Genomic DNA, 15,215 nt, shown 5'->3' with positions numbered 1-15,215 from the left:
GGGGGTGCTGGGCACGGTTATATATTTACATAATATTGTATAACAAAAATACGAGTTAAGTCTCGGAAAATTAAACAGGTTTGTTTATCCAAATGTAAATTGAACGTCAGACGAAAACAAAAAAGAAAAACCATTCTGTAGAAGAATAAAACTTTGTATGACAGAGTACAGTACCTACAAATATAAAATACTTTCATATATAAAAAGACAATTTAAAATTTTTAAGAAACTGATCATCTACTTTCCAATAATTTTGTACGAAATTATAAACCGTGCGATTTGTGTTGAGCATAATTGTTTGTCTCGGGCAAATTTATATTTCGTTTTATTCTTTCGGTTTGTTTAGTTTTTGGAGGGAGGGGATGAAGAAACTATCACTATCGCTCATTCTTCATTTAAGGATTTGTCACGCTAAATATCTGTAATAATAAAAAAGTCAATAGTGTACTGAACTGTACGTCAACGCCGAACATTTTTTTTTAAGTCGAAGAAGTCAAAGGGAATCGAGCCAAAGAGGAAAAGGGAGAATGACTTCTTTCGGTTCGTCATTCTCCCTCGGTTTAATAAGAGAAGACTTCCCTAAATTTCTCAGATTTGCTGACGACGACCAGTAAAAGAATGTTGATGGAGACGAGCGTTCCGACAGCAGCCTTTTAGCTTGCGCGGGTTACTTTTGCTCTTCCTTCGAGTAGACACGCGGTTCATCTTTTCCGTTTATCAACCAATTTTTGGACAATCGACGTTTGGCCGAAAACGCTATCGCTCCACGTCGATGCCGATGTCCTCACGCTTTTCGTGACGTCAGTTCTGGCATCCGACGAAAATTCCGCAAATCGGATGTCGCCGTCCGACAAAAGAAACAAAATTCGAATGCATTAAGTTTGACCAAATTTTAAGGAAGGAGAGAAAAGCGGCCTTAGAAAATTTGGCCGGTAGGGCCACTTTTAAAGCCGACGGAACAAGGTATAAGTGAACTATTGTTAAACTGTATATAACTTTGTATATATTAATTATAAGTTACTTCTAATTAAAGTGAACGATTTCTCAGCCATTCGTAATGTAAAGGAAGAAATCCATTACTTTCTTTTGTTTTATTTACATAATATTACTATTACTTTTTAAGGGAGCTGAAAAAAGTGTCTGCTATGATGTCATCCACATATATAAACATCTAATATTGTTTTTCAACTAATAAAGAACGCAAATTTGGAAGTGCGCCGACTTTTTTGGAGAAGAGAAACAAACGTTTTTCGGCTAAGCACCACCCCCGTTCGGGTCTGTCTTCCGGGAATCTTCGTTCGGAAAGAATTTCCGCCCGGCCCGGAAGCGCTACCTACGAAAAGGGAAGAGAAAGAGTTTTCGGCGTGCGAATTCGAAGTTATCGACGGCCACGAAATAAAAAGAGAAGACACGTAGGGGGGAGCGAAAGAGCGTGACGTCACGACCGACGGACGCACGTACCAGTCTAACCGGGCCAACGGCGGACGTCGCGGCTAAGGAGGCGACGGCCGTCCGGTGGGTAATTTTCTTGCCAATTTTAATTACCTCTTTTCCAACGGCGGGTCCCGACGCTCCGTGTCTCGTGCCGTCCTCCGCGTGACGTACCGGCGACTCCGCGCGACGCTCGTGCCCCATAATTGGGCGCCGTCCCCGGCCGCGGGAATGCCGTCGGGAGACCCGTGATTACCTTCGTCTGAAGAACCAAACCCGTTATTTGCTAATCGGAACGCCTTCCGATTAGCAAATAACTGGAAAAGACGCATTCGCTCCTTGTATCTGTGGTAGGCCAAAAGAAAAAAATTAAAAAAGAAAGAAAAACCAATCGCACGAGGAATCGGATCGGGCCGACGTATGGGGTGGTCAAACTCCGATTTGGACGGGAAACGGGAAAGACGCCAACGGACCGGAGATAAAACGTTGGTTTGATTAACGAAGCGACGAGGAGCGGAGCGCGTCGCTTACCCCGGCGGGGAGATAGGTGAAAAGAAGAAACGCGGGAAGTCTGTCTTAGTGTAAATAAATAAGGATTTGATTTATTATCTCGCCTCCCCTTTCTAACGAGTAGTACGGGGAGCGACGCGACGTTCGACCGCGAGACGTTTCCAGAAATCCAGCAACGGCGTTTCTAAAAATATCTCCCTCTTTCGCGCAGCGCCCGGGCCGTCGGCCGTCTCCACCCGGAATCTTACCGCTTTTTACTTATTTGTACCGGATTGGAGAAAAACCCGCATATAACGCATCGGTGGTAAGTGCGCGCCGTCGGTCCTTCCTAATTCCAGCACATAAAGTTTGGAGCCACCCCAAACGCGCGCGTAACGGATTCTCACGGATAATTAAACAAGACGCCACCGGATCTACGCGGGACAACCGCGTAAATCCACCGAATTACTCTCGCACGTTCCGTTTAATTTAGGCAATGCGCATTCCTACTTGGTCTGCCCGGGACGCTCTTGAGTCCGTTTTCCTCAGACCCAACGGCGACGTAACGGAAACGCGTCTTCTCCAATTATAGATTATCGCCGACGTCATCGATTTATTTTTAGAAGTCGACTAATTAAAATGGCGTTCGAAGAGAGAGAGAGAGAGAAAGAAAGAGAACGTTTTTGGAAAAAACCATCGGTCTTTTCCCTCCGGAAGTTAAGAAAAAAGCCATCGAAATTCGGAACGTTTCGGGCTACGCCGTTTTTCGACCGAACTTCCAGAGAGGGACGGGTTCGGACCGGTAACAAAATTTACGACGAAACGAAAGGGAAAGGAAGGATTTTAACCTCGAGGGGGCCGGGTGGCCCCACCGGAATCCGGACGACAGCGGAGTGTTTCGTGCCAATTCCCCCCTCCACGCAATGTTTAGCGGTAAGGAGATCCTCCCGTAATCGCGCGGCGTTTACCGGTTATCAATTAGCGCCGGACGTGACTATTATATTTACGGCGTGGACGGAAGCGGAAACAAAGAAAAGGACGAGGTCCAGAGTAAAACCCGGTAAAGGAATTGGTTTCTATAAATATCTGGTGGAGAAAAGAAAAAATATTCCGATTTATTTTCTGCGTAATTCCATAATCTATCAATTACGATTTAACCGAATGGGACGCAGCTCCGGGTCGCCCGGTGTTATTAAACTATTCCGACCGATAAGGTTTAATGGAAGAACGAGACACGGCCGTAACGAGCCTTAACAAATGACCGCGGATATAAATTATTGCGTATATTTAAGAACAAACCGAGTCGGCTGGATGTAGCTCGCCCCAATATGGAACATTGCCAGCTTTCTAAACTCGATACACAATCGAGGTCGCGTACATTGTAGACTCCCCCACGTACCCACTTAATAAAAACCGTGATAGTTCAGTTCTTTTTTTTCGAATTTCGTCGTAAAATATTTAATACGGCTAGGAGAGAAACAAAACGAAGATTTCCGACGCTCTTTCCCCCGACCCAAGAGACGCGCCCGGTCGTTGCAGTCCGAACGGAAAAACTCTCTTTCCCTTCGATAAAAGAGGGTGGCCGTAGCGGCCCTCCGACGGAGGACGCGCTCGAGCTAAAATAGGCATCGTTACCAACACAAAGAGGCAATAAAACGGCGGTATCGAAGACGACCGTTTCGTCCGGCCCGGCAAACTAAGCGGCAAGGTCGTGGCTCTCTGCCAGCTTCCATCCGTCCGCGGAAGAGGGAGCCACCTCCGGGCACCCGCGGGGTCGGACGGAATTTCTCTTTCGCTCGTTAACCCCATCCCCTTCGAAACGGTAGAAAATTCCGTTTTCTCCCCCATACCGTCGTACAAGTAGGAGGCTGGTAATTGCCGTCTGCCGGAATTTCCCCCGTGTCCGAGCTTCTCTCGACCACGGCCACGTCCCTCCGTTCGTCGGAGAGATTCCTTTCGACGGAAAAACGGGCGGTTTCGGAAGGAAACTTCCGTCACGTGCTACGGAAACTTTCGTCTTTTAGCAACAAAGCGGCTGAATTATGGGCATTTGAGATATAAACGCCGTTATCGTCGTCAGCCAATCGTTAACGAATTCGAAAAGAACGACCTTCTTCGACGTTTCTACACTTTTTTCTGTTTATAAATATTTTTCCGAATAAATCTGCAGAAATACACGTGTCATATTTTAATACTTCTTAGACGGCATTCAAAACAAGGCTTATGACAGTAAGAATTTATTCGAAATAAACGAAATTCACCAGCATTCGTAAGTTATCTTTTCGCTAAGATAATCTGCCTTAACAATTAAACCGGGAAAGACCGGATAATTCTTTCTACTGCCAAACAATTCGAAACACCCTGCTAATAAACAACACATCGCAACTTGTATATTTCGACCCGAATACTCAATTTCCGTGTTTCTGTATTATTTACGCTTGCCACCGTACAGGCTAGTAGTTATTGACCAGTAAAGTAGACGACTTTACGAGTTTGAAAGTCTTCCGACGAATATTAAAATACGGTCAGTTTTAGAAACGATTGTCGACTTTAATTACTTAAGTCTTGAGATAAGCTCACACTTATCCGGATGGACGGGCGGATATTTGTCTCCTTCCACCGAAGTGTAGCTTACGTTTAAAGAACAATCGAAGATTGAAGCCTGCAGTTTTAGTGCTGCTTTAAAATATTTCCATAGTGAAATTCCCATTCTAAGTTTTTCGGTAGAAAAGTCTTTGGAAGGAAACAGAAGGACCCCGATATACGGACGGAAATAAAGACGGCCTAAAGACTCAAGTACCGATTAATCATTAAAAAACATTGCACTCGAAACTTTAACAGGCGAGAAAAAAATAGAAGGCGTTCCGGTTAATCGAAAACGTCAAATTTCGTCCCACGTAAGCGAATTTATGAAGATGCAAGGATGGCCAAGCTCATCCGGTGCGAAAATATGCACATTTCTCGTTCGCCTATCTTTTTCGCAAATACAGAAATTTAATTGGCCAAATTTAAACAAAAAATAAGTGAAATATTGGCAGCAACAACAAAAATAATAATTATTTTTTAATTTTTCTAATACACCAATAAAAGTTCTAACAAAGAGGATAGGGCGCAGCAAATACTTTTTAGCCCTCTTTTCGAAAAAGGAAAGGAAAACAAACAAAAGCATAAAAGAAATTACAATAAATGTTACAAACAAGCGACAAATCTTCCTTATCCCTTTCTTCTTTGTCTTTTCAATTGATAATTGATACCTGAAAAGGGAAAGAATCAATTGAAAATTAAAAGACAAAGACTTGGATCGTGAGGTAATGTTCCGCTGGCAGTTCGTGTAATTTTACCGACAACATAACTAAGAAGTTGATGCCTTGTTCGAATCCTTCAAAAATAAATAAATTCTTTTTTACGGAGTAAAATCGGCCGAAAAGCCGACGGTTTTCTCTTTGCTTTATGCAATTGTCCGGGGTGACAAAGTTATGTTAAAGACGCCAACACGTAGATTTGCTTCGCCGCATTCACCACACTACAACGATAAGAAGCACTGGCACAAATCGATCGATTTTATTGGTTAACGAACGATTCGACGGACCTCGAGAACTTGGCCCGTACGGTGGCCCAAGAGGGAAGAAACGAAGCCAAACAAAAATAAATTGGGCATCTCTTTCTATACGTTGATATGAGAAAGATCTTATGTAAAAAAAACAAAAAACAAAAAAACCAATTGGTCAATTAAATCTCGTACTGTGTTCGAGTTGTATTATATAATAATTCAATCCCCAACTCAACAAATCTGGGCAAATCTTCCAATTTGCATATTGGCTTCCTTCTTCCTTACACTTCGTTCTTTATTTAACAGAACGAAATTCGGAAATAGAAAATAACAATCGCATTCGCTGATATCGCGAGAGTAAGAGACGAAACGTGTTAGATGACGTCACTACCGGAAGCGGAATGGCGTCAATGCAAACCAACGGAAGCGTCGACAATTTAGGAAAATACCGTAATCGATCTATGACGAAAAGTAATGGTTAAATTTGACGCTTTTTGACACGCGTGTAAAATAACCGAGCGGCCTTTATATTCATTGTAGGAATGAGAATTAAATAATACTGTTCGCGCATTAAACGGCGAAAAATTTAATGACTATTTTAAATATTTAAAAATTATTTACGGAAATTACAGCGACTCGGACCGGCTATAATCGAGAGAAGTCTAGTCGACGACAGAGCGAAAAACGGAGCGACCGTCGCGCGAGAAGTGACGTCATTTCCAAGGAAACTTTTGATTGGCCGATGGCGCTGGCATCGGAACGCGTCGAACTTCTTCGCCAGAGCAAAGTATTCTCCCCGACGGGGAGGACGAAGATTTAAACTTGATGCCGACATGCATTTACGTCTCTTCTGTTTTTCTTTACATAATTGATATTCGAAGTTACCACTCGATAGAATCGGCCACCGTTCGGATTTCGCCAAACAATAGCGCGAAGCAATTTCGATTACGTCATCCCAAACGCCTCCAGGCTTTGTCTTTAGACTTTATCTTTTAGAATAAAGACAAGAGAAATTAGGCGTCCGATCCAGCACCATTCTTTGTTTTTCCGAAACGAAATCATGCGGCACTCCGAGTTCGATAACAGGTCGTTTCTTTTAAATGGTAAATAATAGAGGTACAGGGAGGGATGGCCGAAAAATCTGGAAAAGGCGAGTGCGGCGCTCTCTGGCGATGAAAAAAATCACCACCTAGTTTGATAAAAAAAATCATCCTATTCTGAACAAGTGGCCGAAATCGGGACTACAGATGCATTTTCCTCTGGCTATATTCTATGTCATAGCTTCTGGTTTATGTTGGTTCTTGTTTAGCCGTTAGTAAACGACATTATCAACAACCACTATTAATTTCTTTGATCAAGATACGAAACCACTGGACGAGTTACTTCTGTTAAGATAACAAAACCGGGAGATGAGAAGACACAAAAACGCATTAGCAGAAATCGTTTCGATTAAACGAAAACTAATTGACAGGCAGAAACACACTTTATATTTAATTTACTTATTCTCTGTTAAGTGAAAAAAATAGTGCTTCTTCACCTCTCCCTCTCCAAAATCGCATTCTTTTACAATGGAAAATTAAAGCGTTCTTCTAACCTAAGTAAGTGTTTTCCATTGTAAAAAAAAAAAAAAAAAAACGAAGCGAGAAAATAGGTGACATTTCTTTCGGAAACGAAAAGAACGCTCATCTTCGTGATGGAAGTTCCCCAACTTTCGTAGAAGGCGAAAACGATCCGATCTACGGGCCCTTCCTCCTCATACCTTACGCAAATATCGACTTCGGGACCGCATCGATGACGAAAGCTCTCTCGTCCGAATCGAAAGGTCACACGGATTCCTCCCCTACTTCTGGGACTTTGGGCGGATTTCCATGTTTTTTTAAGGTAGAGGATGGGGGATTGAGTCCCGCCGCCAGAGACGAAAGAGTCGCGTCGCTTGGAAACGCGACGCGCGACCCGCCGGAAACAGTGCCGACGGGAGAAATAAGTGGTCCAAGATTGAAATAAGCCGAGTGTTCGATAATAGAGTTATTAAAAGCAGGTATTAGTCGTCATTTCTTCACGCACCGAAAACTTTTATTAATGGGCCGTCTCTCGTTAGTCTCGGACCGGAAGACGGCCGCCGACCCTGACGGAATTTTCCCACAAATTAATGCAGAGGGGTGTGAAATTATTAACGCGCGCCAACCGTAATTAGCACCGATTTCCGTCTCGTCCGACGACCGACCGCTTGCGCGCGCCGTTCGAACCTTTCGCGGCCATCGGACACCGTCCACCGCCCTCCTCTCGAAGACATTTCTCGTCGAATGACGTTCTTTCCGATCCTTCAGAATTTTGGTTCCGCTGCCCGATGGTCTTCCGCTTAAATATTTTGGCGCGTGGTTCGGCCGACCCCCGCAAAGCCAGTCGTCTAGTCCGACCGAGACGATGCGTTGTCGCGAAAGAAACCGGAAAAGTTCGTGCCTATTTCCAAGATAAAGTAGGGGAAGAAAGGGAAGAACCGTCCGAACCGGCCGCGTCTTCCCCAAATCGTCGCGTAACGTTCCTGTCGAGCGCGAATTTTGTGAAGACCACTTAAATGGAAGGAGTAACGTCGTCGAAAAGTAATTTGAATAAGTGGAGCGACGATCGATGACTTAAAAATAGGAAAGAGAAGGGGTAATAGCCCGACCAAGAGGGGGGGATGTTTCTGGTCGGGCCGAGCGACGATGGCGACGTCGCATTCTTCGGCGTTCCGCACCGGTCGCCATCTATTTATAACAGCGGCCGCAAACGGGAGTAAAGGCGAAAACGCGACGAAAATTCGGAGGAGAAGGCGTGGGCGGGAAGAAGCGAAGCAGGCGATCGGGTACGAAACTAATTAGAGCGTGTTCGGACGCGCGAACCATTAATACGCGATGAGTCAGACGACGGCGGAGAAGGGTGCCGAAACGCAACAATCCATTTCGCTCCCAAATTAGGTCGACTTCCGTCCGCCACCGAATGACTAACACCGAAATAATAAACAAGAAGACGGACGTCGGATGGAGAAACGCTCGCGCTAAATTTGGCTCTCTCTTCCCAGCGCCACCTTTACCTCCCGACCGGAACCGGAAGAGCGAGCTCCCTCTATCCGGAAGTCTGATTGGAAGCCGAACCCACCGAACTTTTACTTTCGCGCCGCTAACACCAGCGCAATTCTAACTTTCGTCTCGCTGCAGCGTTCTTGTTGACTTCGTCGCCGCGCTTTGACTCGCGCTTCTGTTGATTCGTGCGCCTTTATTCTTTTTAGAGCGTTTCTATCGATCTTTGAACATTGTCATTCGACCGACGACCGAAACGCTCGACGTTGGTCGCAGCCGAACGACATCCAAAGACGATGGTAACTAAGACCCTTTCGGGTTCGGAAGAGTACTTCTTTCTCCTCTGGAGGCGCGTACTTCCACGCGCTCGGCGCGACGCCGCGGAAGCGCCGAGAAGAGAAAGGGCGGCGACGGAAGTCGGACTATAGAGTCCGACGGGTAAGGGCGGGAACCAACGCAGTGTCAACGTTTCTCCATCTTTCTAGCATCGTCCCCTACTTCCATCTTCGGTCTGTCGACGTGGGTCGCGTTCCGGACGGCGCGTCGCATCGTATCTCCATTCTCCAGAGAATGGAGATACGATCCACGACCCGATCCACGCACGTGTTTGTCTAGGTAATCGGGTACGAAGCGGATGGGTTACTAGCATCGGCGATCTGAGACGCGCGAGTCGACGGGAAGAGACGGGGAAAGGTACTCACCTGTTTGAACTGTTCTTCGTAGGTGTATTTCTGATGATCCTGCGAATCTCTGACGGTGGACGGAGACAGGCACAGGGAGGCGGCCGACGGAGCGAGGGCGGCGCCCGCGGCCGACGGGTAGCCGGGAGGAAGGTGGTTGGCCCTCTGTTGGTCTCGCGCGGGTAACAGGTAGCCTGTGGGCGAGAGGGAAGGCGAGGAAGCCGCGCTGCCTCCCGCGCTGCCCATGCCTGCGGCCGCCTGTCTGTGGATGGACGAGGCCGCTTCTCTCAATATCTGGTCGTTACGCGCTCTTATTTCCAGATCCGCTCTTTCCTCCAGGTCTCGCCGCTCGAATCGAGACAACAAATCGGGTTCTTCCATCTTGACTCGGGCCAGGCGAAGAGGGTCCGTCCCGTCGTCGTCGTAGTCGTACTCGGAATCGTTGAGCTCGTCATCGTCTGGATTGGACTGACGGAGAAATAAAAAATAAAGTCTTTATTTCACGGCCATCTTTCAATCTCCCTTTTCTTAACCTACTCCACTAACTTTCGCGGGCGCCAAACTTCCGTTTAAGCCGTCAGGTGATATACTTTTCATTTCCCAATCGCGCAAAATAGGTTACTCACAGTTGTCGCTTCGAGAGCAAAGCGTCGGCGTGGGTCTCGCGCGCGCGCCAGCGGGACGACGACGAAATAATCGAATCGAAATTTGTTTAAAACGCCTGGAGGTAACGGGTCGCGAGAAAGGCGTAAACCGCCGGACGGGTGTAAGGCTTTAAACGGACAGGAGCGTAACCATGCGGCACCCGACCGAAGAAGGATCTGGAGTTGGAAAATAAAAGAAATGCCTTTTGGAGAACAGCGGAAGAAGCGCTTCCCCGGCAATTGATGAAAGGGAAAGGTTCTTCCGTTAGGGAAGAAAACCTGAAGACAATGGTCGCGCTTCGGGCGAGAAGAGAGACGTCGGTCCGACTACCGTAGCCAACGTATCGGTGCACGAGTCGAGGGGGGGGTCGAAAGTCGAGCGCGAGTAGAACTTTAACGAGGCGTAGAAGTAAATTCGTTAGGGCCGTCGACGGACGAGCCGATAGAAAGCGGCGGACGGTAAGAAAGATCAGATTCGATTAAGGGACGAACCGAACGATTAACGAAATTAATAGCGGGCGAGTCGATTACGAAGCGATTAAGACGTTTAATTGTTTGATGAAATTAACGACGGGCGCGCGTTTAGGACGGCCGAGGGTTAATACCCGACGAAGACGAGAGGGGAAATTAGGATTTTTAGCCTCTCGCATCGTTCGTTAACTAGTCTTCGACGGAAATTACGTCGGGCGCGAGAAAGTAATCCGTCGACCGAGCGCCGATCGGCGGACTGGCCCTTCGCTTCCCCCGGGGGCGGCGGAGCGCGCCAAATAATTCCGACGAAGGAAAGTAGGCGGTGTCGTCCGTCTGAAGATCTGTCCACGCGTCGACGGTCGAGCGGCTTTCGATCCGCTTCCGATCCGTCGGTCGGTCGGACGAATTGTCAACGTTCGACTGAATTTCGTACGTCGGTCGACGGTTTCCAACGAAACCGGTTTGAGACGGCGGATAATATTCGAAACGCGAGTAAAAGTAAACGCCGAAGGTCGACGGAAAGTGATTTAACCCGATTTCGCCTGCCGATCGTCCGTCCTATCGCAACCTGAAAAATTTATCCATAGGCAAGATGAAAACGCCCGCAGGAATGAGTTTGGCGCTGTTTTTCCCGATCTGATAACCAGAAGAAGAGGTAAATCGTCAAAAGGAATGGTCCAAATTTCCGGGACAATCATAAACTACTTTCCGTCTTTCTTTAATTAAATTTAATCTCGCTCTAATGAAAATCCAATTGGTCATTCAATTCGATCGAAGGGGTTGCTTATTTAAAAATTATAGGACGAACAGAAAAGTTCGTTATTCCGCTCCTCTATGAACGCATTAGATAAAAGATATAAAATAGAAAACGTTCATAAATATAAACGAAGGTTAAACGAATTATATAAAAATACAAACTACTACTCCACTACCTAGGGGCTTTAGTTTTTTCGAGTGTTTGTAACACTTTCGATAGTTTACGTCCTATTTTACGGTTCGTTCTCTTGTATTTGGTTTATTTACAGTTTCTAATTTTTATACGGTCACGAAGTCGCCTTCCCTTTGTCACCATCTCTTTCCGTCGACCGCGAACGACGGTTTGACTTATCCGTTAAGCCGGTTTCAAACAGCAATATAAAATGAATAGCGATTTGTATTTTCTAGCGAAAAGCAGAAGTAAAATGCTGCTACAAATATAAAAGCCAAGTTTACCGTAGCACAATACTCGCGAGGCGTTCGTTATAAGGAAAAAGTACTTAAATGACACGGTGATTCATCGAAGAACTCTTAAAACGTAAATCGTTAATACTGATATTTTTAACATTATTAATATTATATCCGAGTCGAAAGAAACATTTTGCTGTTCATTATTCTTCATTTGAAGAGAGATATCCTACACTACATAACATAATTAGTTCTATTTATATTTTAATAATAATAATAAGAGAAATAATGAATTTACTGTCCATTTCATTATTTCTGTTACATCCATTCATAATTTTCGCTGTAATTTTTTGTTTCTGTACTCGTATTTTGGTATAATTTTTGCCAAAGAGAACGTCGTTAGAATATTCCCATTAACTTTTCTATGTCTTCGGCAGGTTTCTTATTTAATAATAGTCGTTAATCCGTGATGATTTGAACAAACAACGATCGAGTGACTGATTCTGAAATTAATTTTTCTCTCTCCACCTGGACGAAACTATATTTCAGTCGCTTATCGTTGCGGTTATAACAATTTTATTTATTTTCTCAAAGGACGGAATGGCAAAGCCTCTTCGGTTTTGAAAAAAGCGAGAGCGACTTTATTGAATAAATTCTCATCGCATGGCCAAAGTCGCCGGAAGTTGCGATAGCCAGAGCGACAAATTAATAGCCGTCGTGGCAATTTTCTTTTCGTTTCTCGCAAATCGCTTGCTACGTGAAACTCCCTTAATCGTTGTCGGAGACCGAAAACTCGTGCCGTTCTGGAGGTGCCAATCGTCTCTGCAAAGAAATGCCATCGACGTCGACGCCTATCGAGTTTATAAATATCTGTTGCGGCCAACGCCGTCCGGTCCGATCGTCTTTTAAGGCGCGAAGATCGTATTTCGTCGATGCATAACTTAATTTCGCAGATGCGAACGATTAACTTTAGCCTTCTCCTAACGCGCAAACGACGATCGATTTTAGGAGAATCCCGTTCTTCTCGGAATTAATAACGATGAGACGGATCGCCGGCGATTCCGAACCGTAAAATTATTGTAAATTACACCTCTTCCTCGATACGGGTTGCCGATTTCTCCGGATTAACACTAGTTCTTTTCTTGCGTAGTTTGCATTCTTCCACTTATTATCGGTAAGAAAATCGTAATCACTCCCGACATCACCATTCCATTTTAGTATTGTAATCGCAGCGGATTAAATCGACCGATAAAAACACTATAGCCGTATCTGAGTTATTAACTCCAATCTCTTGTTAATCGTAATTCGGCATCACCACGTTTCCAGTATTTTAAAAAAAGTCAAAACAAAACGAACTTCAAATCCTTGTACAAAATACTGGCGGATAAATATGTAGGTTCATCGAGAGAAGATTGTTAGGCAATCGATTATACACCAGGACCAACACACGATGCACCATTTATGCAAAGTTCTTTTGAACTTTCTTCATTGTCGATACTTAATCTCTCTGTCTCTTGGTCTTTTTCGTGATTATAATTCGTTAAAACATGATGGATTTATTTTATTCTGTCAGAAAGACGTCGTCGCGTTTAAGAGAGACGAACACGTTTTAAAACGAACACCTAATAAAACGTTTAATACGTAACAATTTGACGTTATTAATTTCGTACGACGAAATGAAGGCACGCTCTAACCGCCCATTAAATATTGAAAATCGTGCAAAGTAGATATTCACTTTGCCTTTCTACATCGTTGTCGAAGTAACACGTTAAGAACGCCGTAACGTCTTTTTATTTCTATTCTTTTACTTGGCTTGGTGATCGTTCGTAACTTCTCTTCGAACAATCGTCATCCCCAATGGCGCGTTATCCTATGGACAAAAAGGGAAATTGCCTGGGGCTCCCCTAGCAAGGGGTCCCAAACTAATCTCTTGTAAGAAAATATTTTCCCAAAAAAATTTCCCCTCAGAAAAATGTCTGAATTCAACACTGTACAGTACAAAAAGCCCCCTAATTCGAATTCGTCTGGGTCCCGTGAAAGCTATAATGCGGCACTGGTCATCCCCTAACGAACGGGCTGAGTTTCCACATTTTACTAAATCCGTCAGTTTTCGAACTTAAACGTTTACTTCGATTTATTCTGGTGAAAGCTCGGACTCGAATTTTAAAAAATCTTTATTTAAATCTATTCTTTCTTAGGCGTAATAATAATAATTTTTAATTTATTATTATTAAAAATTCTACAAATTGTTTTCTTTCCGGCAATTTTTAACTCAGCACGAACATATTGTAATTGTTTAAGTTATAGATAATACATTTTTATTCCCCTAATACAAAATCTTATCAAGTAGTTAGGTCAGAGCCTAATCAACTGATAAGATTCGTTGGTGTCATAAACAAAGTAAAAACTACACCAGACTACTGTACAGCTATAAGGAACCATATAAATGTATTGAGGAGTTTAAATTAAGTGGGTGAAATAATAATACGGGAGATATGAACCGGGTTCTATACGGATTACGAACAATTTAAGATATCGCATCGTATTTAAATATTAATTAGCGTTTCTCTTTATTACGACTGAGACATTAAATTCTATAACTTATATAATGAAAACAGGTGTTTGTATCCGAATACAGGTTAACGATGTCCGCCCAATATCTTTCAATGAAGAACTTTTTCGTCAAGCTTTGGGTCGAATATAAACCTCCAAACTGTTCGTATATGAAAATTTTGGTATTCGACTTTACCCAAAATAAAGCGAAGAAACAGACTCAACAGAAAAAGTCATAAGCAGCAGACAGAATAAGAAATGCTTAATTAGTTTAGTTTAGTGTATTACCACGTGGCAAAAGCCCCCAAATATCCCCCACTATTCAGTAGTCCCCCAAAAAACAGTACACGGAAGAAAGATATAAGACAAGCATTAACAAACTAAAAGAAAGCAACTTCCGACTAAATCACAATTAAATGAAGACGATTGAAGAATTAACTCTAAATCTTAATATTATTTAAACATTTTAGCCAACAGAAAGGTCCTTCTAGTTAATTTACTAAATCTCTTGAAGTTATCAAAGTTTTGATAATTATTTATTTATCTTATATAGATATATACAATAGGAAATGTCTATGACAATGATCTTCTCTCCACATTAACAATAAAAGCCAAACAAATCTTTCAACCAATGTATTATTTATAATATTAAAGCAGATTTATGTTTGTTTTCGCTTTTAGTTTTGTTTATAGGTTACCTAAAAGACACATTAGCTATGGAAACAAATTGGCATATATGTTTATATATGTACTGTACAGTACAATACTTTACAGCACATGTCAATTGGAAATGCATGTATTGTATATATATATGAATAAAGATATGTATTTATTCCAATTATTATTCGAATCAAATATTATCTCTGTCGATGTTTAGCCCATTTATATATTATATTGTTTCGAAATAAAGAGTGATAGTTCTATCGTGCGTAAATATTATTATCGAATATTTTATTACATAGTTTATAATAAATTGTTATCGTAAATACATTTGTTAACATAGAAATTTTTTAGTCTGTGACATTTTTAACCCAATACATGATAATAAAAATACATAAAATACTTACAATTAAGTAAAGAATATTCTAAAAATGATTGAGACCATTCGATCGTGCCCTTTATACTAACAATTAATAAAGTTTTTATAACGATAAATGATTTACAGCACCGAATA

The 15,215-nt window shown here is 43.1% G+C and overlaps 1 protein-coding gene across 1 annotated transcript in view; it reads right to left on the bottom strand.

The window, feature by feature from the left end:
- The window catches only part of LOC136976085 (AT-rich interactive domain-containing protein 3A-like), a 96,961-nt gene that overhangs the window by 56,715 nt on the left and 25,031 nt on the right, over positions 1-15,215 (bottom strand). The window contains 1 exon segment of the mRNA XM_067271291.1: positions 9,231-9,677. Coding sequence (XP_067127392.1) covers positions 9,231-9,677 — 447 coding nt within the window.

This window comes from Centruroides vittatus, unplaced genomic scaffold (assembly GCF_030686945.1).
Source record: "Centruroides vittatus isolate TY-2023 unplaced genomic scaffold, ASM3068694v2 contig_393, whole genome shotgun sequence".
Classification (NCBI taxonomy): domain Eukaryota; kingdom Metazoa; phylum Arthropoda; class Arachnida; order Scorpiones; family Buthidae; genus Centruroides; species Centruroides vittatus.
This window is presented reverse-complemented; position numbering and strand designations above follow the sequence as displayed.